This window comes from Leptosomus discolor, chromosome 14, assembly GCF_034619465.1.
Source record: "Leptosomus discolor isolate bLepDis1 chromosome 14, bLepDis1.hap2, whole genome shotgun sequence".
NCBI classification, from domain to species: domain Eukaryota; kingdom Metazoa; phylum Chordata; class Aves; order Leptosomiformes; family Leptosomidae; genus Leptosomus; species Leptosomus discolor.
In genome coordinates, this window is record NC_141404.1 from 6,922,650 (window position 1) to 6,947,634 (window position 24,985).

At 46.9% G+C, this 24,985-nt stretch overlaps 3 protein-coding genes across 5 annotated transcripts in view; 1 reads left to right on the forward strand and 2 right to left on the reverse strand.

The window, feature by feature from the left end:
• The window catches only part of ADAP1 (ArfGAP with dual PH domains 1), a 60,876-nt gene extending 54,601 nt beyond the window's left edge, over positions 1 to 6,275 (forward strand). The window contains exons 7-11 of the mRNA XM_086472962.1: positions 2,248 to 2,331; positions 4,657 to 4,719; positions 5,114 to 5,185; positions 5,622 to 5,850; positions 6,247 to 6,275. Coding sequence (XP_086329088.1) covers positions 2,248 to 2,331; positions 4,657 to 4,719; positions 5,114 to 5,185; positions 5,622 to 5,850; positions 6,247 to 6,275 — 477 coding nt within the window. The remainder of the gene's footprint in view (positions 1 to 2,247; positions 2,332 to 4,656; positions 4,720 to 5,113; positions 5,186 to 5,621; positions 5,851 to 6,246) is intronic.
• A 2,494-nt stretch (positions 6,276 to 8,769) lies between these two features.
• On the reverse strand, positions 8,770 to 20,864 carry GET4 (guided entry of tail-anchored proteins factor 4). The gene is made up of 9 exons (XM_086472971.1): positions 20,710 to 20,864; positions 16,385 to 16,463; positions 15,887 to 15,968; positions 14,803 to 14,952; positions 12,991 to 13,129; positions 10,930 to 11,070; positions 10,771 to 10,846; positions 10,511 to 10,583; positions 8,770 to 10,109 (listed from the first exon to the last, which is right to left on the reverse strand). Exons 1-9 carry the CDS (start codon positions 20,862 to 20,864, stop codon positions 10,021 to 10,023), a joined length of 984 nt encoding a protein of 327 aa, XP_086329097.1. The 3' UTR covers positions 8,770 to 10,020.
• Positions 20,865 to 21,711: 847 nt separating this feature from the next.
• SUN1 (Sad1 and UNC84 domain containing 1) overlaps positions 21,712 to 24,985 on the reverse strand; it is a 31,859-nt gene continuing 28,585 nt past the window's right edge. For all 3 annotated transcript variants that reach the window (XM_086473359.1, XM_086473358.1, XM_086473360.1), the window contains 3 exons: positions 24,812 to 24,979; positions 23,880 to 23,972; positions 21,712 to 23,447 (listed from right to left, as the gene is read on the reverse strand). In XM_086473359.1, the coding sequence (XP_086329485.1) occupies positions 23,334 to 23,447; positions 23,880 to 23,972; positions 24,812 to 24,979 (375 nt within the window). In that variant the 3' untranslated portion in view covers positions 21,712 to 23,333. The remainder of the gene's footprint in view (positions 23,448 to 23,879; positions 23,973 to 24,811; positions 24,980 to 24,985) is intronic.

Sequence of the window (24,985 nt, forward strand, 5' to 3'; positions counted from 1 at the left end):
CGGTGCTCTTCCTTCCCCGAGACACACCAGGAGCTTTCAGGATGGTATGGGGGATCGATCATCATCAGCAGAAGGGCTCGTTGCTTGAGCTCCAGGGACGGATGAGCAGAAGGGACGGTGAGAAGTTGTTGCATTTTTATCTGGGGCTGTCAGTCTGAGACTGCCACGGCAATGTGGGCGGCTCTGGTGCAGGATGGAGACTGGAGAGACACCAAGGTGGCATGTGGAGGGGCAGCCTGTGGTGGCATTGCAAGCAGACCAGAAGGAAGCTGAGAGCCTGGAAAGGTGCAGGCAGTAGTTAATTTTCTCTGCTTGCTCTGAGACGTAAATCAGTGAAAGGAATCTCTGCTAATGAGCTAATGAGATGACACCCTCCCATCTGAAAACACTGAGCAGTTTAACATTGGTTTAATACACCAGGTATAATCTCCTCGCTCTGTCTGTGGCACCATTCGTAGTTATACACACAGAATTTTTAGCAACTGAGCCTTCTGGCTTTGCGTACGCAGGTCTAGGTTTGTATAAAGAAAGGTGGTGGTGCTGCCCCTTCCTCCAGCGATGGATGATCAATATTCCAAGAAGCAATGGACTGCAGGAAGGCAATATGGGTTTTGGCCTCTGCTTTTCTGCAGGGTGAAACTGTATCTCACATCATGATCAAGTAGGACACCTATATATATGTGTGTGTGTGTGTATAACCATTCAGTCGGTGACTGTATGAAATATCAACACTTCAACATTACAGGTTATTGTTCACTACCTCCAGCCTGGTTTGGTCATCATTAACTTCAGGAGCTAGTTGCTCTCACTGATCCTCTTTGTGCTGCTATCTGGGGTCTGCTTAGCTGCTTAGGGTAGCAAAGCAAGTGATAAGTAAGTAAAACCTCAGACAAGTAGGTCAGAGTTTTCCAAAACATTGTTTGTGTATGACCTATTATACATGGGTTTTTTTTTCCCTTCAACTTTGAAGTAGATTAACAAACCAAAGCAAAGCATTTGCACTTTTAGAGGGTGGCTGTTTGCCATGTTAGATCATTTTTGAGATACCCCCAATTCAGCTCCTTAAAACTGGGATCTCCAAAACTACACGAGCCTTTTATTTCCCCCCCAATCATTTTTAAAGCATGAAAAAGTTTGAATCTTACTGAAGGCTGACTTCTACTTTGATAAGGTCTTTCCTACGCTACAGCAACCTCACCTGAAAGGGTTGACAGTGTTTATTTTAGGATCAAGTCTGGCTCATTGAACCTGTCCCTGATGTGTGAAGCTTCACGTGCGTTAATGACAGCTGGATAGTTCAGCATCCCAGTGCGGGCAGCTGTTACATCTCCCTGCCAAAGGGCCTTTCCTTTGCCTGTACCTTTAGACAACAAGGCAGCATCTGAGAGTTCCCTGCGTGGATCACATAAAATTCATATGACCTTTCTCAGTGAAAAACTTCAAAAAGGCATCCAGTGCAGCACAAACTCTGTGGGTCTCACCAGAGACAAATGAATAAATGAGTTTAAAAACAAAGAAGTTATAAACCAACTTTTTTGTAGAACAAAACAAAAGAAAAAAAAAAAACAAAACCAAAACCCAGAGACTTTTGCCAAGGTGAGGAACAAGGGCCAGATCTGGGAATGGAGCTGGGACTTCAGTATCACTGTGCTTGTCCCTAGAGGGCTCACAGGTATGACTGATAGGCTGAAGTACAAAGATAAAGAGATATTTAGCCACTCTTTTAGCAAAACATTGAAGTATGTTGGTAAAATTTGGGTGGGATTCAGGCGTTCCTCATGTGTCCTGCCTGTAGTCTGCTTGTGGCTGCCAGAGGGAGGGGACAGGCGGGGAGTGGTGGGCAGGCTGCAGAGGTGTTGGGCTGCCCTTGCGCCCAGGCAGCACGAGGCGAGCAGTGTCTGTAGGGTCGAGCTCAACGCTGGGCTCAATAACCCAAATGCTGATTTGTTGCTGGTTTTGCCAGTTCACAGACATGCTTAAATGCTTCCCTCTGCAGAAAGCCCCTCAGTGCTCACTGGAGGCTGCAGAGCTTCATGCAGGTCTTGCAGCCCAGGACAACAACTGGATGTTCCCCGTCCTTCACCTGTTTGCTGCTCTTTTTTATGTCTGTATTTTATTTTTTTTTGAGGACGGCTGCTAGCACTCTGTCACTTAGGCCAAAGGGATGGGAGAGAAGAAGCGCAGCAGGATCATGTTGTTTTGTGTGCAGACTACACTCCTCACTATGCTTTTCTTCCTCATTATTAGGAAATAGTGGATTGGTTCAACGCCATCCGGGCAGCCCGTTTTCATTACTTACAAGTGGCATTCCCTGGAGCCAGCGACGTTGACGTGAGTTTTCCTACAGTTTGGTTTGTTGGGTTTTTTTCCCTCTTGCTCATTTTTAGCGTCTTGTTAACAAGCTGGAAGGCTTGGAGAGTGCTCCATCCTTCATAGCGTTTTACAATTACTGGGCTGAAATGATTGTGGTGGGATGTCGAGCCCACGTGCAGCACCTGTTACCAGCATCCAGCCTGGCAAGCTGCGTGCGTGTGCATGCACACGTGTTCACCCTCAAAACGTGAGTCGTGGGTATGAGTAACTCCAGCGCTGTCATGCTTACAGAAACCATAAGCCTCTTTCTCAAAGATTGTTGCTATAATATTAAAAGCTGAAATAAAGGCTGGGATGTAGGGAAGATGAAGGCAAAAGCATGTCAGTGCTGTACCCAAGCCTCTGGGATGAGTTCTCATGTGCAGGTCAGTGCAGCCTGTCTAATGAATCTCTGTCTTGTATTTTCCGGGAGCTGGAACTGCTAATTGCATTACGTGTTGCTAATATAATACTGGAGGCAGTATGAAGGCAAGCTGTCAGTGAGTGCCTTGTGTTGCTGTTGCACTGCAGTCGGTGTGTAACGTCACTGGTGGTTGTTGTTGATTACTCTCTGTTACCTCCTTGACTTCATAGATTTTGAAATGTGATTGCATTCCCTGCCTTCTGCCTGGGAAGAGTCCAGTTGTGGGCTGGGACTGGCGCTGAGCAGCAGGGTGGCTGTGTCCCCTGGCTGCCTTGCACCCCAAGGACCCCCGGAGCCAAAGCCTTCCCTTCGGATCCATGCACCGGCATTGTCCCAGTCTGTGGGGAGAATAAAGAACAGTCCCAACATGAGGGACTTCAGACTGTTTTTCAACAAGAAATTAGACTGGGCAAATATGAAAAACCCTAAGAGCAGCCTCGTTAGCCAGCTGTAGTACAGTTGCTGTGCAGCATATACTTTCCTTAATCATTTCTACCCCTCTCCGAATCCTCTGCTTCTGTTAAAGTCGGTTGGCACGTCTGAATCAAATTGCCCCCAAAGTCCCCACAGACCTTAATAGAGTTGCCGCTGCCCAGCGGTTGGTGAGAGTGTTTATATGCTCACCCCCTGGCAGTTTCGGTGGGAGATAAGCTATTTATATTTTTAATTACTATCCCCTTCTCTTCAATTATTCTTTGGAGGAAACAGAGGGGTGTGATGTTTAGCGAGGTTTATTTTACAACCTTGAAATAATGAACAACCCTTCATAGCGTTCAGCTTGGGGACACCTCTGTGGAGACTGGGTTATGTACACGAGGTAGCTCCATCCTGGGTGTTGCCATCGTTAGCATCTAATTTATGATTCCTTTACCCTCTCAGAGAGAAGAAAAGGCATTAAATTTAAACAGAAGCCAGGTTAAATGTGGTAGAGAGGTATAAATTGCTCACACCACCCTAAGGATGTCCAGGCCGCCTCTGCAGCTCCTGGGGAGTGAAGATCCTCCGAAGGATGCTTCGGGGACCCATCTGCAGGGTGGAGGAACCTCTCTGACCTGAGGGTGATGAGCTCCTTGCTTAGCAAAGTGTCCTCAGCCCTGTCCCAGCAGACAAACGCTCTGCAGGTCCTTCGCTGCCCACGCTGAAGCGTCCAAGACAAAGACGCTCCTGGCTGATGTGAAACAGCTGTGTGATTCTTCGGGCTGTTGTATTTTGGGGTGTCTTTGCCCTACAAGCACACCAGCTCGACCAGAGCTGCTGTGGGGCAGAGTTAGGTGTTGCAGCATTGCGGTTGGGCAAGCGGAGCTGTTAATAACCTGTTTAAATGGAAGACAGGAGCAGGGGTGGGGACGCGTGTGGCCAGGCTTGATGGCCTCGTTTTTGGTGAGACTCGTCATCTTTCAAGAGCCTTTCAGAGGCATCTGCAAGGATCTCACAGCTACTGCCTTGCCTTCACTAAGCAGCGTTAAAAATATCCCTGGCGCTGGTAGCTGTTGTCAGCAGTATCTGCGGGAAGGCGCGCACAGGCTGCGTGCGTTGACGGGGTTTTACAGGCACACCGTGCTGCAGGGCTCGCGTGGGGAGCTCCCACGGCGCCTGGTGGAGGAGATGCCTTGCCAGAGCTGACCGGTGAAGTGGGGTTTGGCCCGGGGGCTTCTCCTGGAGGCTGCTGCCTTTGGCGGTGAAGTGCTTAAAGATGCTTCATGTTTCTGCACCCTCCTCTTCTGAGCGCTTTGGAGGAGTGGGACTGAAGCATTCAGCCAGAGCTGTTGGGTGGGCTCGGGGCTGGGGGTGAGCTTGGCGTGGGCCTTCCTTCCGATGAACCCTCCCCAGCTCCCTCCATCTGACGCTGCTCTCTTTTCTCTCCTCTTCGGTTACTCCAGCTGGTGCCAAAGCTTTCTAGAAACTACCTGAAGGAAGGGTACATGGAGAAAACGGGGCCAAAGGTAGGATATAGAACATTTCTGCAGGTTGTTTGTGAGTTGTTCTGTATAGGAATGAGAAGCGTCCACTGATGGGACAAAGCCACCCTTGCCAGAGAGTCAAAGCTATAATGCTGTGAATGCATTAATACACTTTCCTCACCTGGGAGCAAACGTTAAAAAAATCCCAAAACACTTCACAAACCAACCATCCCTCTCACTGCCCGTTCCTGCACGCCCATGTGGTATTGCTGGCCCAGACCCTGGCTGTGGTGGGTTGTGGTGGCCCAGAAGCTGCCTTTTCCCAACTCCCCCAGCCATCGGGCTCCTCCAAGTGCCTTGATACTCCTGGGTCATGCCTGGCAAGAGAGGAGCTGTGCTGCTTTGGTGTGTAATCCGGCATTTTTTGACTTTTCAGCAAACAGAGGGATTCAAGAAGCGATGGTTCACTATGGATGACCGACGGCTCATGTATTTCAAAGATCCCCTGGTAAGATGAAGGTGCCTGGGCTGCCTGTTGTGATTTACGTGCAATAATAGTAGTAGCAGTAATCTGCAGTGAAGATCAGGCTGGTGGGAGAACCAAGAAGGCACGGACCGGCACTGCTAGGTGGATCTGCCTGGGATCCAGCGTGCAGTAGCCCTGTGCATAGATACTCACCAAAAAATGCTTTGGAAACCCTGTGCATGAGCTGGAGGTTTTTCTGCATCTGGATTTTGGATCTCTGGTGTTGGTCCTGTACTGTGGATGGCCCTGGGTGGAGCTGGAGCAGGGTTTCATGGGGTGGCTGGTGCTCTTGGTGTTTGGCTGCTGCATTTTGCCAGTGGGGCTTCTGGATGGTGCAGAGTGAGCCGTGGCCTGGCTGCCCGGGATGCAGAGCTGCCTTTCACAGTCACGCCTGCCTGACTGCTCTACTGTCTCCTAGGATGCCTTTGCTAGAGGGGAGGTTTTTATTGGGAGCAAGGAAAACAGCTACAAGGTCCTGGAAGGGCTCCCGCCATCCACGCAGGGAAACCACTGGCAGCATGGGATAACCATCGTCACCCCAGATCGGAAATTCCTCTTTGCCTGCGAGACAGAGGATGACCAGCTGGAGTGGATTACGACTTTTCAGAAAGTTATAAGCCGGCCGATGCTGCCTCAGGAATACGCAGGTGTGTGCGCTGGTGAGGGCTGGAGGTCAGCCTCAGCCCCTTTATTTCATGTGTGTTAGAGGATGGATGGAGGGGGCTTGGGGATGCAGCGGCATCGCTCCCTCCTGTACAGAGTGAGTGGGGCTGCCCTTCCCTGCCCCAGGGAGGATGCAAAGGCTGGCCAAGCAGAGGGGCTCACTCTGGGAGGAGGATGATGGTATCCTTCCCTCTTCATCACCTCTGCCGTGATGTCCGTGGTGCTGTAAGGATGGTCGGTCACCCAGTTATAAGGATAACTGGAGCCAAAGAGCGTTGGCAAGACAAGGACCAGCCGCAGGGTGGGCTTGCGCTAGACTGCCACCGCTTGCCAGTGCTTGTCCTGCTTTTAACTTTATTTTCTCTGTTTTTTTCTTTCAGTGGAAGCCCATTTCAAACATAAACCTTAGCTGGGACTGGCTGGGCAGACCTGAGGAGTGAGCTTCTGTTTACAACACAACGTGGTTTTATTTGAAATGTTAAAAATAATGAAGAATAATAACAGTAATAATAATAATAATAATAATAATAATAATAGTTCCCTTCCCCCTCATCATTCACTTGATCATGTCGGAAACCAAGAATGGCGGCAGCAAAACATTGGAAAGAAGCTGATCCAACCCAAAATTCGTCTCTGTGGCTGCTCCTTGGGATGCACCGCTGGGATGCGTGGTCCTGCGACCACCCCACGCCCGCTGAAAGGGGTATCCCACCCGGCATCGGCAGGATGGCAAAGACTGTGGGTGGCAGATCTCGGGGGACAGATGGGGCTTTTCCCCACGAGCTGGTCCCCCGGGGGCTGGAGCTGAACACCCCCACAGCCCCAGCTCTCTGGCAGCCCTTTCTGCAGGGGGCTGCGCATCCCTGAGCGGTGACGTCCTCGTGGGATGTGAAGCACCAACCTGGAGCCACCCGGACTGGTGATGTACGAAATGGGGGAGCCTCTCGCTGGCCCTGGGGTAAATGAGAAGTAAGTTACCTCACCTGGGGAGCGGTGGTGATGCTGCGGCCAGGCCAGAATGGGGTTTGGAAAGAGGAGATCAGCATCATTGGCCTCGTTACTGCTTAACGAGGGCACAGAGGAGGGGTGCCCAGCGTGGGCAGAGGGGTGTTGCCCTGGAAGGCGGACACTGAGCCACAAGATGATGCGGGGGAAGTAAAGCTTTTGGGGTGGGGACCCACGCTCTGCTGCCAGGTCATTCCCATTTCATGGTTCGGGTTGGGGGGTTCACCCCATTTTGGGAGCCCGGTGTGGGTTGATGGGGTTGAGCTATAGCTGACAGGCATGGTAAAAGCCTGTCCCAGCTCACCCCCGGCAGGTACCTCCCTCCAGCTGACAGCACGTTGCTTCTCCAGACTGGTGGTTGTACTTCCCTCCCTCCCCCCTGCCCCCCCCCGCCCCCATAAGTCTCTTAATTTTTTTGATTGATTTTTTTTTTCCCTGCCGGAAAAAAAAAAAAAAAAAAAAAAAGCTGCTTGAAGTGACGTTTCAGCGCTGTGTTGAGCACTGTAATTCCTGCGGTCGGGGCGGGTGGGCTGGGACCTGCACACCATGTGCTGGATTTTTACCCAAAAATGAAATTTCCAGCATCCACTGACGTACCAGCCCCAGACACGGACCTGTCCGACGCGTTTCTTACGTTGGCGTGTGTAAATGAGAGCATCTCATCGGCTGTATGCATTCGTTCTGTCACTGGTAAGACAACCGTGGTACTAAATGTCATTCGAACCAATAAATTATTATGTCAGAGCTGTGGCCGTGTCATGCTGGGGCAGGGGAGGGAGGGGGGTTTAAAAAAAAAACACCCAGCAAAGGAGAACAAGCAGGGAGAGCCCTGGGAGTCTGGGACACCCACAAAACCACTGCCTGACACCCGCTGCCCAGGGCTGCTTAGTGCAGGGGGCAGCGGGCAGCTGTGCACATATATGTGTGTATACCAGGAAAATATATTTCATGTAAACTACCCACACCTATTCATGTATATTATATGGTGCACTGTATCTTGTACTCACTTGTGTATATGTGTGTGTTATATTGTATTTGATACTAAATTTTATATTTATGTATGCACACACATACACAAAAGATATATATATATTTATTTCTTAGGAATATAGAAATAAATTCTATGGAAGAGTTGTTGACTATTCACAGACACAACTCTGAACTGTGCATAGATACAGCATATTTTTTTTATATATATAGAGAGAGAGAGAGAGAGAGAGAGTACATGTGTCTCTGTGTGTGTGTGTGTAGGAGCCGAGTAGTTCCTATGAACACATGCATGGATATATGCAGCCAGCATTAGACATGTACATTTAATTTACAAACATGTAAGTGAAATGTATTTCACACACACACATCTGCGGAAGTATGGACATTTTTATAATAGTAAATTTATAAGATAATTATGTATTATAAATATACACACATGCATGTTTTTACCTAGGTATAAAGTATGTAATTTATAAATATATTTGCATATAAACATACATATCTCCACACGAGTGTGGATAACTGGAGAGCTGCGGCCTGGCTGGGCCCACCCAAGGGAGAACACGTGAGCTGTGCGTGCAGGACACCTGGAGCTGCCCCAAGCCAGGCATGTTTGGTGGCAGCCAAAGGCAGCGATGTGACACGGCCCTGACCCGCTGCCAGCGCCCCACAGCATTAATTACGTGCTGACACCACCCCCCGAGCAGGGGGCTCTCCCCTGACCCTGCTGCAAATCCAAGCGACCCAACACCACCCGACTGACTCCCTGGCTTCGCTGCAGTTAAAGCTGCAGCACTGACCCACAGTCAAATGCGGGGCGGGGGGAACCACCCCCACCAAACCCCCGAGGAAGGAAGGTCAGATCTCTGCTCATACACCTCTTAGACAACAGCACTATCAATCACACATCCTGGTATAAAGTGTTTATTTGAGACTTCACATTTAACACAAAGTCTTCCTTTCAATGCCTTTTCTTTTTTCATACAGTCAATAAATTTGTATTAAGCCCACCCTCCCCCATGCATGATTGCTGTTTATTAATCTAAGCCTTTTTATTTTCATCGTGAAAAAATAAAGCGTTTCCCCATTATTTCATCTGTCCACTGTACCACTGACAGCTGCTGTGCTGCATTAGAGAGGAGATGTAGAATGGCTATGCCTACCACTGGGGGTGAAGTTACTCCATTATTTATTGATTTATTCTTTTTTTAACAGAAAGTGTTAAATGAATCAATCACCCAAGAAAAATAAATATATCATAAAGAATCAGAAGGTCTGCAGTATCCCTTTTCTTTACCTACAGCTGCAGTTCCAACACATACATTGCTCGTGGCCAATCATTTCATTCACTAGAACGCCGTCGCCTTTACGTATGGTTGTGAACTTTCACTGAAAAAGAATCTCTTCCAAAGGAGCAGAGCCACGAGCCAGAGGAGGTATTTTAGATGGCAAATTTTTATACCTAGGCAAGAGAGATCCACACGGAGGCCAATTACCTACGCTCCACTGGTCAGCTTTTACTCAAGAGCAGTTCAATCTTGTGCTTTTCAGGAAGTATCGGCTAAACACATGCATGGGCTTGGCCAGAGCCAGACCTTAGGCAGTGAGAGGCAGTGTGAGGGGCGTGCATGTTACTCATGGCAGTGGAAGCGAGTTCTTGGTATCAATGTCTCTTGGATGTGCATCTCAGATCATGCTGGTTGGCTCATCTCGCAGTACTTTTGGCACCAGCCTCGTCAATAAATTATTCAATTGATCACCCTGCCTTTTGAAATCGTCCTTGGAGGTGGCAGAGACCAAGGAAGCTTTCTCTTAGGCCATGAAGTACAAGACCCATATTTATGCTTTATTGAATTACTGTGCAAAAGGGAATACTGCATCAGAAACCGTAGAAGACTATATTTTAATCAAAGTCACCAGCCACTGTATCGGAAACCTGCTAACAATTGCTCCGATGGGTTCGTTTGGCTACTTTTTGTTGGCTTCTCTCTTTTTTTACATAAATAATATAGACCAAACATTATAAACATTTCAGCAACCATTTCTAAAAGACCAGAGGAGCCCTTTTAGGCGCCAAGAAACAACTGCAGGATTCAAATTCCAAAACTGTCTTTGGAGTCATCGAATCATCAGATTTACACGGCACCCAATGACAACATTCAGTCGAGCTCGATAGGACTGCTGTCTTCCTGACCATCTTCTGTGTCATCATCTTCTCCAGTTCCCATCAGACTGTTTAAAAGATTTCCTAGAATAAAACACAGGACAGTCAGAACTGCTAGTTTTACATTCTCACCTCAAAGACTTGACATAAAGAAAATTAGCCACTGAGGAAATTCAGCTTTAACACAAATAAGGCTTTTGTTTACATCTGGAGGTTATACCATAATGTCAAAAATTAACTCTAAGAGTCATTTACATGCTTCTTCCCTTCTCAAAGACGAAAAGTCTACAAGCTTCACCCAATTAATTTCACAGGCAACAAATTCACCTTGTATTCTACATCAAGGACTGTTTCTACAGATTGTGGAAAACCCCCCGATGTATTTGTTAGAACAAATTGTCTGTTTCCAGCGCAGCCGTTTAACGTAAGCCACTGCTCCGGCACGACTGGTGGCATCTATAAACCCCTGTCAGCACAGCCCTTACCTAGTAATCCTCCATAGGATGAGGTCTGCTTGGGCGGAACACCAAAGAAAAGCTGTCCTATTCTATCTAGGTACTGAAACAACACAAGAGGAAGAACAATGTCAGCTACTTCGTTTACAGGTGGCAATACCATGGGCAGCAGTGACACCGCACAAGCTAGATCACCAACTCTGATCTCCAAGTCACAAACCAGAAGACAATCAGCTATTATTTAACTAACTCTGTAGGTTAAATCCTGTTTACAGCTACGAGTAACTCACCTCATTATACATGGGATCTCTTTTCAATGAAGGTTGATACTGTTCACACAATACTGTAAATACTGTTAGTTTTCCTCTAGAAAGGAAACAAGCAAACATGTAATCTCAGTAACAACTGAAAAGGAAACCAAGAACAACATGAGAAAAATCAGACTGTACCCATCAACTGCCAACAACAGGAACCAGATGAAGTTTAGTAGTGGTTGAACGAAGGGCGGACCCTTTTCTATCGAAGGATGTTTCTGTGTGTATGTCGTAAAAACAACCGACGCACTGGTCTTGTTTTTTAAGCAGAGAAATCTGTAAAAGGAAACAGAACAGAGCAAGTTAAAAATAAAAGGTAGAGAAGTAGTTTTACATGCAGAAAGAAAAACAGAAGCCAAAAGCTCAACAATCTTGACTTCATTTGCACATAGAAGCCATCTCAAGCTTAAGCTGATGGCAGAAACTAACTGGTAGAGATGTACATCTCTGGAAATGGCTTGGCCATCAACCCAGGAAGGGGAAAATCGCTACTAAACGACATTGTAGAATAAGCTGGTTGGGAGGGAGAACTGACCTTAAATATTAATAGAATGAGTTTAACCAAGAACTAAGCAGATTGTATATGGGATGGTTACAAAAAAAAGGGCATCAATTAAATTAAAATGTGGAAAGACTGGCCACCGCGTAGTTCACATTAAACATGATATTGCAGTTACTGGTCCAGAGTTTACCATGCTGAGGTAAAAACCGAACTACAAGACCTCCCTCCTGGCCCCATCCACTCCCAAATACATCTCCTTTCAGTATGTGTCTGCCAGTATCCTACAACTCCACTGTTCTGTTTGAGCACTACCTCAAAACAACACGGCATCAGGACCACTAAAATTGACTCACGTGTCCAAAAGTCTCACAATAAAGCTACACTCTGAGCTCCCGAGCCATTTGTCACCAGTTAAGAGATCAATTTCCCAAACTGATCAAATCTTTGTTCAGGTCCAGTTAATTTAACTGGCAATCCCTTCAAGTCCCATAGGCCTAACAAGAGACTTTATCTGGGACAAATGCTGCCAGCAAGCACAGGGAAGGCTGCCTAGTCTCATTTCTGGTTGCAGGCTGTCCTCCAATTCTGACCCTCACAAGGGCATTGGGCTCTTTTGCCTTACTGCTAAACGAGGAACTCCAATTATTTTCATTAGAGTATAAACTGCTATGTAAGAGGATTTAGTTCAGTATTTGAGATACAGGCCAGTGAAGGATGCAGCAGTAATGCCGAATAAATACCGAAAAAAATAATCTCTTACTGATAACTTCTCCCTAGAATTTGCCCCCCTCCAGAACAAAGCCTCATAAAATTGTTCAAGTCCTGCATATGCTGGATTTCCATAAAGCACCTTCTACTGCTCAAAATCACTGCAGTCTGTATCAACCAGCTATGGAAAGCAGGACAAATCTGACGCGACAGCTCACTGCTGCCAGAAGAGACAGACTCGCTCTCACCTCCTCCCTCTCCCCCAACACCTACTCTCTCCCTGACTCCCTGCTGCACAGTCCTGTCTCCACCTCCTCCTCAGACTCCTCCATGAGCTGCTTTCCCTGCCTGAAGAAAGCCATCAGCTGATTAAACGCAGTAAAATTGGCTTTGTCAACCTTAATTGTACATAAGCTCTGCAAAGGCACATAATAGCTCGCGTTCCCACCTCCTACAAAATAAATGCTTGAAGTATATGAAAGCCACCAGCAACTCTGTCAAACCAAGAACCACTGCACTGCTGCTCACAGGCCAGGGTGACCCGAGACAAATTGTCTCTTAGGACGAGACCAAGAGCAAGCACCTCGCTAAAGGTAAATACAGAGCCTGCTTAGGCTCAGTCTTGGTAAGAACATCAAGGTAAGCCCTAACTAGGCATAAAATGGTGTTAAAGCTAAGAATTGTGCTTTCAGGGTCAAACAGATTTCATTAATTCTCAGGCAATTAACATGATTTCGGGTTTCAGCCTTAATATGTTGGTTTGGCTTTTTTCTCTCCCCAGTCTGACCAACTCAACACAGCAGTTTTGAGATGTTTTTTTTCCCTGTTGTTACCACACCAAGTGAGTTTCAGAAGCTCTGGCCAGCTTCACAGTTTCTTTTTTGAAAAGGATGCATGGTTAACCTACAGTTGTCATGATTAAATTAGATTGGCCTCAAACACAACATCATCTCAGCAAAACAGTTTAAAAAAAGTTTAACACCTACTGTAGTACTGCCTGCGCTACAAACATGTCCACCTCACTGCGATATCCCCTGGACGAGGAGTATTCTACTAGCATATTTGCACATCCTTCGCCATCTGTGGAGTGCAAGAAGTGATACCGAGATTCACTATAGTTTTGCTCTATAAAAGGAAAAAGAAAATGGCTTTTAAGAGATCAGTTCATCACACCTGTAAAAACAAATTTGTTAGGCTTGTACACTACAGCTGGTAAAAGGACAAGAGCTACACACATGGTATATAAACAGGACAACTGGCAAAACCAGAGCAGGCTATTTCCTTTGTAAGTTCCAGACAATTTATAAAGGGAAATAATAAATATGTTATCCTAAATACATTTGAACAACTGGTATTAAATATAGTTTATTCAATGGCACCACAAAACACAGTTACTGCTGGGAAAAGCAGCTTGAGCTGCAGTCACAGTGTTTTATCTAACTGCATGTTGACACTTCAGCTGCTATCATCAGTGCTTAGGGGAAGAATCAAGAAGTTCCATATTAGACCATGTGCACCAAGAAGTCAAACAGCACCTTCAGCGTCCTTCTTCCTAAGTGCACAGAAAGAAGGCATTTCCTATTTTTAGCTTAGCCCACTCCTGCTATCGAGATTAAAATTGCTTCCATATGCTGAATAGAACAGCAATTATACAGGAAAAAAAGGTGTAAGAAATGGCAATGATTTGTTAGAACTTAACTTGAAGGAAAGCATCGTGCAAAATCACAGCAATGACAAATGAAAACTGGATAGCTGCTAATCTTTGGAATTTAAAAGCTTGGTTTTAGAAATCTGAGCCTTTTCTGATTAAAGTCTCAAAAACTACAGACCAAGAAAACGTACGCATTTTGCTCTTCAAAAGAACAGCAAGCTACAAAATGGGGATCTTCCCTTTCAGAATGCAACCGTTTCTTACCCTAATCGTATTTTGGCTTCTAATGTAAATGCTCTGAGGAAAATCCTCCCTTTCTGGCTGGCAGCAGCCATCAAGCTAACGTAAGTCCCACAATAACAGCTATGGGATTGCCTGTGGCACGCAGAAAGGCAATGAACCGGAATGCTGACCATTGGGTCAGGATTGTTACATGACACCACTATCATCACTTTGCAGCTACTGAAAAATTTCAAATAAACAATCTTCTTGCACAGTTACTAATTCACCATAAAACCACAGAAGAGATGGCATTTATTCAACTGTTCCCACTCACCTTTGTTATGTTTTGAACATCAGACTTTAAAAAACTTTTAAAACCACAATTAAAATAATTATTTAGTGGATTTTTGGTTTCTTACATCCCATCCCAAGTGATAAAACCCCACATAAAACAAAGGCAGCAGCATTCATTCCGGAATAAGCCTGCTGGTCAACGTCTCAAAAGGTACCTAATTACAGGTCTGAAGACTGGTTTGGATGCTAGGTGATGTATTTCAATCTTTGTCATGTTTATGCAGGATTTAAAATCAAAAAAAACCCCACAATAGAACAGCTTTGGTGCCCAGCAGTTTTACTCCTAATGACTCAATCAAACTACCTCAATGTCTAAAGGATCAACCTTCCTTTTACAGCGAGCTTTACAGCAGTTGTGTTTTGGGTTTTGCACTAATATAGAGCTACAGCCCCAGGGGGTTTTTGTTAGTAACATTAAGTTGAAGTTATTGCAAAAATCAGGTAACAGCAGAACTCAATCAATCATTTCCATCTCAGCTTCCTTAGATCATTTCCCAAGTAGATCTCTTACAATATCATACTTTCAACATTTTCAAAACAGAACACAGAAAATCCAGCTGATTTTTCTTACCTTTCCACAAGGTAATTGCTAGTAACTGGTGTAGTTTTGGATGTCCAAGTTTTCCTGATCCCCCGCTAGACCATTTTAGTGCTCTGGAGACGAAAGCCACTCTTTCGGGAGAATTTGGATCCATTAAACTAAACAATTTAGCCAAGTTTTCTAGAAGCAATAAGATTCACAAATATTTAGCATTAATAGAAATAGGATGAACAGCTGCTTCTAGCGCACCTTTAAGATACAACATTTAAGCTACAGTGCTATCGTGTCTTTAAGCTCCCTTACAGCCTCCACAAGCCACCTTAAAAAAGAGTGACTTTGAACTCGAGCCCCTTCTTGTACAGCACGTCAACCTTGCCTATCAGCCAGCAATATTCATGTGACTCCTCCACAGCCAAAGGCTGAGCCTTGCGGCCAGCTGGTGACAGCTTCCCTGCCTCATCATTTGGGACAGAACAGCCCAGAGGACCACGCAGCAGCAAGGAGGAGGAAAGACTGCAGGTTATGGGACTGCTTGCCATTCACAGGGAAGCTGAGGGACAGAAGGCTGTAGTTTGGAAAAGCACCACCAGCAGTCACAGATGGGATGCGAAACATCAGAGCGACTTCTGTCTGTGCCTCCATCCACAGGCTGTTAACAGGAGCAGCTAGCCCATGTTGCAGCAGCAGTCTGGCCAGGCAGCTCTTCAGAAGGTCTCCCTCAGCTGCCTGCTTACCAAATCTCAAACAAAAACTTCCTTGTGAACAGCTAAATCACAAATAACGTACACACTACCACACCGCTAGGGTGAGAAACCACCGTCCACCAAAGCCCTGGGGACATCAACGATGGTGCAGACAATGCATTACTGCTGCATCGAGGAAAGGACAACGCCACAGGACAGCAATGTTTGTTCTAAACATGCCCACCAAGTTACTTGCAATCCACTATTCTCTAAGGAAGTTTTCCCCTGGTCCATTTCTATGATGAAGGTAGCCCTTAGCCATGTGGGAGCACATATAAAAAGGATTTCAGGTTTCAAGACTGTTAACAACGGTCACTGTGAAGTGAAAGCACATCTCAACAGCATCAAACTGAGCACAAAGGTCACCTCACCTAGAAGGTCATCTGCTACTTTTGCATCCGATTTCTCCAAAGACTCCAAAACCAGCATGGACAGATCAGCAGCACTGTTTTGCTACAAAACAGACACATACTGGTAGTGATGAACATATCAGTACATAAAAGAAAACATCAACCAGAGTTTTGTCAGAGGCAGATTTAATGCTTTTATCAGCATCTACACCTAAGGCACAGTCCCAAGTCTCAACCTTCCCTTATAAAAAAAACCACAGTGATTTGACAGCATCAAGAGGAGCCTCCAGGAAAGCAAAACAAATGTGGTTACGATTATTGTTGGATGCTCACAAACACTTCTCCTTTATGTTCCAGTTTGGCACAATCCTTCTTTGTGAAGAAAGGCTCAACAAAGAGACAAAACAAAAGATTACAAAGCAATTACCCCAAACATTTACCACTGGAAATTCACCAATCACCCCTCCAAATCTTGGAATAACACCCCCCTGCCCCAAACCACACACACGAGTGACTTACCTGGTTATGACTGAAGAACAGCAGAGCCCCTGAATACATTAGTTCTCTTGCTTCTGCATGTTTCCCTTGAGACATATACCTGAAAACAGTACCAAAGCCTTGATGAAAAGTACCACCGAGTTGTGTATGCTTAAAGTTACCTACACTTAAAGCATTAAAGATCACTGAAATTTAAAATAAAGGCAATAAGGGATTTATTTTTGAATCAGATCAGTTTCAACAATGATCTGACTTTAACTGCAAGCTACAATTTGTTTTGTGCTCCAGACTTGATGGAATACAAGCACAGTGTACAAGAACGAAAACAGAGCTTCAAAGCTGATTTGGTCTGAAACAAAGGAAAGGAAACGATCCCAGGAGTTCACCTGAGCAAAAGATGCCAATGCACTGAACTACACCCACTGCTCAGACTGGTCCATTAGAGCCTTGACCAGAACCAAAGCCATCACAGTGCAACCGTTTTCAGAGAACCTCCAGGACACCTCGCACACCCAGCGCTGCCCAAGTGACTCCAGCCTCTCCTCACCCCTGTCTCCCTTCCACTGGTTTAAGTCTCTCTGACCACTACTCCTCTCTGCCAGGGGACATCAGCCACACTAGTCCTCTGCTGAACCAAAGCAGCTTGTCTCTGACGGGCTCTAGTAAGGCAAGCTCAGCCAGCAAGATTTACCATGCAAGACTTTACAGAGTCAACAATTCATAAAGGCTGGGCTCTCAAATATAATGCTTCAAAATACATCTGCTGCAGCAGCTTCCTCACTTAAGAGTCAACCAAGAAATGAAGAATAAAAGAATTTGTCCCCATGGTCAGCTCCAGAGCAGGAGCCTCTTACACAGTGCTGTGATTGCAGCCTCCTGCACATGATCACCACTGGAGCTAAAGGTCTTGGACAGTCACATCTCTAGATCATAAACGCAGTACTTCCAACAAAAGCAGTGACAGTGTGGCAGCACAAACAGTTTCCAACGTCCATTTGTCTTAACTGCTTCTCAGAAAGCCTTTGAGTAGTTAGTAGCAACAGCTCATTTGCTCCTATCAAGAAGGTAAGGCATCAGTTCCACCACACTGCTTTAGTATCTGCAATATTCATTTTGTCCTCCACAACACCTGGTCATGCTTCATCCCTCTGTTCTTGGCAGTCGGAGCAGCCTCTCTGCCCCTGCAGAGGCAAGGATCCGGGCAAGTGGCCCCACAGGGTGAGAGGGGTCGGTGGTTTTGGGAGCAAAGCAAAGCAGTCAGGGGAGCGGTGGGACAGTGTGGGCAGGGAAGGGGTCACACCAACCAGAGGGAAAATGAGCAAACGCTGGATACCGTGCTCTTGTGCTGCATATGAGAGTTCTGTCACATGTGACAGTCCCAGGAACAAGCGCTACCGCTAAAATCAGATCAGACAACAAGCAAGGGAGCAGGCAATCCTCCCATCCTGCTCATCATCTCCCCAAAACCTCAAGGTCTTTTAACCAAAACAGTCAGCAGACCTGTAATAACGGATGGCACGGTGGTGGGTTTTTTGGATAAGTATCCTCAACAATTCAGATTTGCAATCACCACAGCAAACGCGCCGCGTGCCAGTCAAATGGATCAGCAGCCCCGACATTTTTATAGTTGGCCTCACATCCAGGTTTGCTTCTATCCATTTGACTCTGCATCTCAGCGTGGATCCACTTCTACAAATTCTACTTCCAGCAGATTCCCAATGCTATTTGGGAGCTCCTAATCTGGGAATTATTGCAGCAGGTACTCAAAGATGCTGAAAACAGCTTTACAATATAAGACACATTTAAAAGTGGTGTGGGTTGGTTTGGTTTTTTTTTAATTTTTTTTTATTTTTTTTTTTATTTAGAAAGAATTTTTAATAGAATGAATACTCACTACATTGACCTAAATGGCATTTAGAACAAGAAAGAAACATTTTCATAACTGAAATCCTGGAACAGATCATTCATACCACAAAACATACCTACAAACATCAGGAAAACAAAGACCAACATAACTACAACAGGGATGTTAAAAAACTTGGAAGTTTGACTCAATCATCAAACCATAAATAGAGAATTCAACCCAGCCAGCCTGTACAGTAACAGCACTGGCCCAGGTACTCCTGTTCGGAGGAGCACAAGACTTGCTGCTCAGGGTCAGGCAGGAACAGCAGTTTTCCACCTGCTCCGTGGATCACAGGGAGGGATAAGAAGTCTGCAGGAGGCAGGCTTACAATAATCTTTCCTCCTCCACTTCTTCCCCTCCTCCACCCTCAAATGTCTCAGTTTAAGATTTTTGAAACTCCGAGTCAGGATTTCAAGTTGAACATGCGACTCATGACAGAATAAATGTTTTACAGGCCAGTGTTGTTTAAAACGAGTAAGCCCTGGCTATCCCAATTACAATTCTGCTGCTGAGATCATCTCGCTCTGTGTTAACGTGCCCCTGGAACGCTGCTGACATTAACATGCGTTTTACAGAGGACAGGCAAGACTATCCAGGACTCTTTTTTTTGGCCTCAGTGACTTTCCAAACAAGTTTCACAATCTCATTATGTCTTTTTGCCTAGAAGGAAACCCTCTTCCCAGCTATGCAAATGTCACCCTTTCGGTTAATTGAGCCCCTTCTTTCTCTTGCATTTAAACCAGAAGAGGCAGGATCTTTGATCCCAAATTAATTCAGGGAGGCTTAAGCAAAGTATGTGAGTTAATACATTCAGAAGACTGGATGAGAAGTGACCTGCTGAGCCAAGCCATCTTCTGCCACTGCAGCCTTCACATCACATAATCCTTACTATAAAATAGGCCATGTTTTGTCTTAAATTTAGATTTATTTAAGTCTTAAGGCCTAGACGGTGCCCTTGCTGATCCCATCAGAAGGCTACGGCAGAACACAACAGCTTTAATCCAACGGTGCCTGGCAGGAAAGGCTATCCAACATACACCGGTGGCAGAAGCAGACTATGCGCGAGGAGTCTCTTCCCGATGCACCTGGCTGCTATTTTTCTGAGGATACCCACAGGCCTGTTCCCATTCCAGCTCCCAGGACAGCTGCCACAAGTGAGCCACCAAGACTCAGAGGACAGTTTTCCCACCTGTCCTCCCCCAGCAGAGCCACAAGTAAACAAAGCTGAGACCGACCGAGGAAGGCCCTAGAAGAAATACTTTATTCTGTGCCCCTGAAACCAAGAATCTGTATTTTAAATTTTGATGAGAGAAAGGGTGACTGTCCCGAGTTACGGTAGATGTGAAAAATAAATTTAAAAAAAATCTAAAAAAAGAGGTTTAGATGTAAAAATAAGTTTCTTGGGACATAAGAGGCAGTAGTAGTATTTCTGAAAAAAACGTCTGGGCCTGCTCTACTTCACCATTGTCACGTACACAAACATTACACCAACCAGAATCTATTCTAATAAAACTCCTCCATGGAGGCGACTCTCGCAAACCTGAGAGCTGAGGGTCACCGGAGGGTGACAGCCACGCAACAAAGTAGCCCTGTTTCTTGGCTGAGCAATAATCGAGCCAAAATCCTGAAACAACCTGCTTCGCAGCCAGGCTGACGCTTAAAACAAAGTGGCAAAGCAGAGGCTGTTCAGAAGGGGTCTGCTCGAGTCCGTACCCCCTGGAAGCAGGGACAGGGAAAGAGCCCAGACCCGAGCCCCGAGGAGGCCCGGGGAGGCTCACCGAGGCCACCCCGCCTGGCAGGGGAGGGCCTGACTCGGCCTCCTCGGGACGTGGGGCCGCCAAGAGACGTTTGGGGACGGAGAGTGAAATTCAGCTCTGCCCGTGACCTCTGGGAGGTATGACGCAACACGCCCCCTGCACGTCCACGGGACGGGGTGCTCCCGGCAGGCGGCCGCAGGGATCCCGCGCCGTGCCCAGCTGCTGCCGCCGCCGCCCCCTCCTCAGCCGGGCCAGTCGGGTCAGCTCGGGCCGCCGGGCCCGGCCGCGCCGCGCTCGGAGTTCACCTTCAAACCCCTCGCCGCCCCCAAGCCCCCTCACGCAACCGCCGCGCCCCTACAGCGGCGGCCGGGCCTGAGGGAGGAAGGGGTGGGGGGAACGCGACCGGATCGGACCGGACCGACCCGGCCCGGCCGCTGCCCCCAGGCCGGGCCCAGGCCCTGCTTGGGACGGCGCCGCTCACCCTACCCTCCACGGGACGTACCCGCCCCACCCCGCCCCCCCCCCACGGCCCAATGAGGGAGCAGGAAACGTAGATAGGCAGAAGCGGCGGCCAATGGTGGCCGGACGCAAGCGCGGCGGGTGGCAGCAGGGTAGGGTGCGTGGGAAGGCTCTGGAAGGCCGGGCGGGGGAGGGGCAGGGCGGCGGGCCGGGCCGGGCCCTACCTGAAGAAGAGCGTCCGGTACATCTGGTGCGCCTCGTAGTAGTCGCCCTTCTCGACGCTGGCCCGCAGCTTGCCCTCCACACGCTGCACCCCGCCGCGGTTCCTGCCGCCGCCTTTCGCGGCTTCCTGCTCCGCCGCCATAATCGCCGCCGCCATCAACGCGGAGCAGGGGGAGGGGAAGGCGGGGCAGGAGGACGCAGACACACGCAGCCCCGCAGCGGCGGCGCGCCTCGCTGCCCGGCTTCCGCCCACTCCGACGGCGGCCTGCGAGGCTCAGGAGAGGCGGCTGCGCGGAGGCGCGCTGCGTCACGTCGCGGCCCGGGGGCGGGGCGCGGGGGCTGAGCGGTCATGGCTGCGCGGGGCCGGGGGGGGCGGCCGCTCCTGGCCGAGGGCAGCCCCGGCACGGCGGGGGGGGAACAGGCTCGTGTTTGTCAACAAGCTCCGCCGACGGGGCGGTGCCGGGCCTGTCCCCGGGGGAAAACGGAGCGACGGGCTTCGGCCTCCGCCGAGGAGCGATCCCTGGGTCCTAGAGCCCGCCCGCGATCCTCGGGAAAAGGCAGGACGTGAAACACCGCGGGGGGGCTGCGGCGGGCGGGCGGTACGGGTGTGCCTCGAGGGCACGGGCGAGGCTGAGGCCTACAAACCACCGGACAAGGCCCCCCCTCGCCGCTTCAGAACCGCCCTGCGCCCGGCTGGAAGGCACCAAGGGCGCTGAGCAGCACCAGGCCCCGCTGCACGGGAACGCTGGAGGCAAAGCGAAACACCCAGCGCATCCTCCTCCTCCTCCTCGAAGGCTTGTGACGCCCCCCGGCCCCTGGGAGCAGCCGGACTGACCCTCCCCTTCCCACCCCAGCACCCTTCAAAACACTGATGCCTTCCAGCCCCTGCCCTGATTCCCTCCAAAAGAGGAAACCCCATTCTGCCTACCGCTATGGCAAGGGGCAGTCAGTCTTGGTGTTAAGAGTCTCCAATAGCCTTAGTTAGTTAAGCAGGTGATCAAAAATACAGAAAAGAAGCTTTATTTTTTTGTTTCAAACATTACATGCACTTTTGAAAATTAAAACTCTTTATTTAAACATCTCAATAGCATCTTGTCAGTTTGGAGGCAGCAAAGAATAACAAGACATTTTGAAAAGCATTTACAAAAATACATTGCACAAAGTCCTATCTTGCTTTTTTAAAAATAAGTTAGTGTTATTCAAAATATTCCCACCCCAGCTACCTAATTTCAATTTATACAGGATAATTCTAATTTTAAATATGTAACCTATACTATGAAAACACCTGTACATGTGTAATTGAGCTCCTCTGCGTAGGCCATAGGTTTTGTCTCTAGCTCAAGTGAAAAAAGAAGTTCTTCACGTGGAGACTTTTTTCAAACATTCGAGGACTGTTGTGCAACATACGTAACTATTCAGAAAACCAGTCAGCAGTTCCATGTGTAATAGTTCATGTGTAGCTTATAAAATGCTTTGTAAGAGCAAGGTAAAAATTCTGCATACAATTCAGGAATCTTTTCCGAAAAGGATCTTCAAAATAGCAATCCCAAGGGGGGCAGTAAGCAGATTCATCCCATTCTGCACAGAAATGTGGCTTCTAAGAGCAAGACATCACTCTAATCTTCTTACCCCCAACTCGGGTTTCTGAGGATGATCTAAAGTGTATTCTGAGCAGTACTCGGCCGATTACTTCAGTCGTGGTTTCCAGGTACTGCATTCTCACAGTACCACATTACCAAGTACAACAATGAACCAGCCTAAGGAATTCTTGACCCAAAGAGATCAGGTTGACAAATGAAGATTGTTTAATTGCTGTATATTAATGTTTACTAAGCAATTCAGCTACGATCCAGCTGGTCAGTACATCAAGCTCAATTTCACTAAAGAACAACAAACTGGCCAAGTTCCTACGGTAAAAAAAAACAACCTTAAAATAACTTTAGTTAAAGTTATCCCTGACTTTTAGAGAAATTCATGGCCACAAATTACAGCAAAGCATTTTCAGTCGCTGGTGTTTAAACTAGTTTTGGTTGTGTTAACTTTCCCCTGACAGTAATATTTATTATACTCAACATGTATCAAAGCCACCTTTTTGGATCCACCAAAAACGTCAAACCCAAGGGTCAATTGAAGGACACCTTTAGCCACAGTCAGTGTTTAAAATGTACCACAGTTTTTGGCTTACAGTGCCCAAGCTAACAGAAGTATGGAGTTAAGTCCTGGATTTAAAAAACAAAAACAAACCAAAAACCCCCCAGATTCCTAGTAGCAGAAAGTGTGGTTTATTCTTTTAAAAAATTCTATACATTCATCTGTAGTAAAATAGGTGTTGCCTGTTTACCAACTGGGCTTTATGAACCAGAGTAGTTTGCATGCATTATTTCTCCCAGCATGGACACGAAAAGATAAAGCTAACTGGCAATTACAAGCTGAGCATTAGAGCAAATACTTTATTTTGTATACGGTTCTGCTGACAGTCTTCTGCCTTTATCAGAGGATCAACAGTTCGGCAGTATTTCTCTTGCATCCTTGTCCTTTGAAGATTCCAGTGTTCTAGGCTTTCCGGTATATACAGATTGAGGATGAAATGTACAAACAAAGCCAGCCCAGGCTGTAGTGTAGGAGATTACTCGGCAGGTTTCCCATGCACTCGGAACCGATAAAGGCATGTATACTCTGCATGGCCCCAGTTAGAAAAAATTCTCAGTTCCACTATTTGGAATGCGTTTTCACTGTTCTCCTGGAGAGGGAAAAAGCAAACACACAAACCAGACTTGGGTTTCTAGCATGAACAGGTGCAACTGGAGTTGCTGTCTCCGATTCCTGCACCCACCAACCTCCGTTAGGAACCAAGTCACGCCGTGACTGCTTTGAGCAGAACCCTCCTTGCCTTACAGCCGGGATCTGTAGAGGGAGTCAGAAGGAGCACGAAGCAGATGCTTCCATGTGTTTAGCACCTTCACACCACTTTGTCCAGAGGGCACAAACCCTTCCTCCCCTCTGATCTATTTAGACCACAGGTTTGCAGGCAGATAGGCAGGGACTTTCTAGCTCAGTTTCTACAGTGCCCAACAGAGAACGAGGCCCTTTTCCTTCACTGCTCATTGCACACTACCATAGAAGATACCAGTATCTTTCTCCTGACACTTTAAATCTTATCATCCAGACTTACCATCACTGGGAACATCTGCAGTGGTTCTCCTCCTTGATCATAGACATACTGTCCTAGAAGCTTGCCTTCTTCTTCATATTCATCATCTAGACCCTATAACAACAGGGTAACGATTTTTGCCTGCATCAAATTTGAAATCAAACCAAAACCAGAAGCATGTCTACATAACTGAGCATCAACAGGCAGCACTCAAGTCTATCAAACCAGGTTCGTATCACTTCCCATGTAACTCACTGCTTGTTCAGGCACAGCTCTGTACCAGAGTTCCCTGTACTGCGGGGGAACGTAGTTAAGCTACGTTTGTATGTTTTTGTGGTCAAACACCTTAATTTCCATGGCAAACACACTATCACAGTGTACAACATGAACTGCTCAGGACAAACAAGAATGAGAAAACATCTATGTTATGAACAAGACAGAGGTCAAGATTCAGATGCTTGCAGATGACGGCTTAAACATTTACAACAACCAGACTAGAAGTTCTCAGGTACCACAACTATACTCTGATGTAGCCTGTGGTCTTCTGTTCTGCAATCATGTCTACACAACTGTGGTGCTGGTTAAAAATCAATGTAAAAAAAGATTTAAGGCACGTCATAGATAAAGTGCAGACCAAAAGTTGGGGGAGGAAGAAAGAGGAAGGATAGAACAATTAAAGTGTATGAAAACTAAACCAAATTAAAAACCATCGTCTCCCTCAAACTGTTTACTACCCTAAAAGGCAAGAGCAAAGAAACAACTCCCCCAAAATTAGCTCTAACACTTCTTATTCCTAATCTCAAAGCTCATTAAAAAATAAGCTATTTTACAAGCAATGACAGAAGCAGTTTCTCCTCTTAGCTGTCCTCCCTTAAGTCATTATTTGCGTTGCATATCTTGGAAAATGTTCTTTATGCATACAAACATCAACATAAGTTCAGAGACAGACTTACATATACTGAAAAGTTCCTAGGAGCACTGGAGATATTTCCTGTTGGCGACAGCGTTTTTGGTATGTGTTCCACTGTGAAGGCAGTTGGATAGATCTTCATTGAAAGTCTAACTACAAGATACCCCTGTGATCCTTTGAAAGCCCAGCAGTTTCCTGGATACATGTCCGGCTAGAC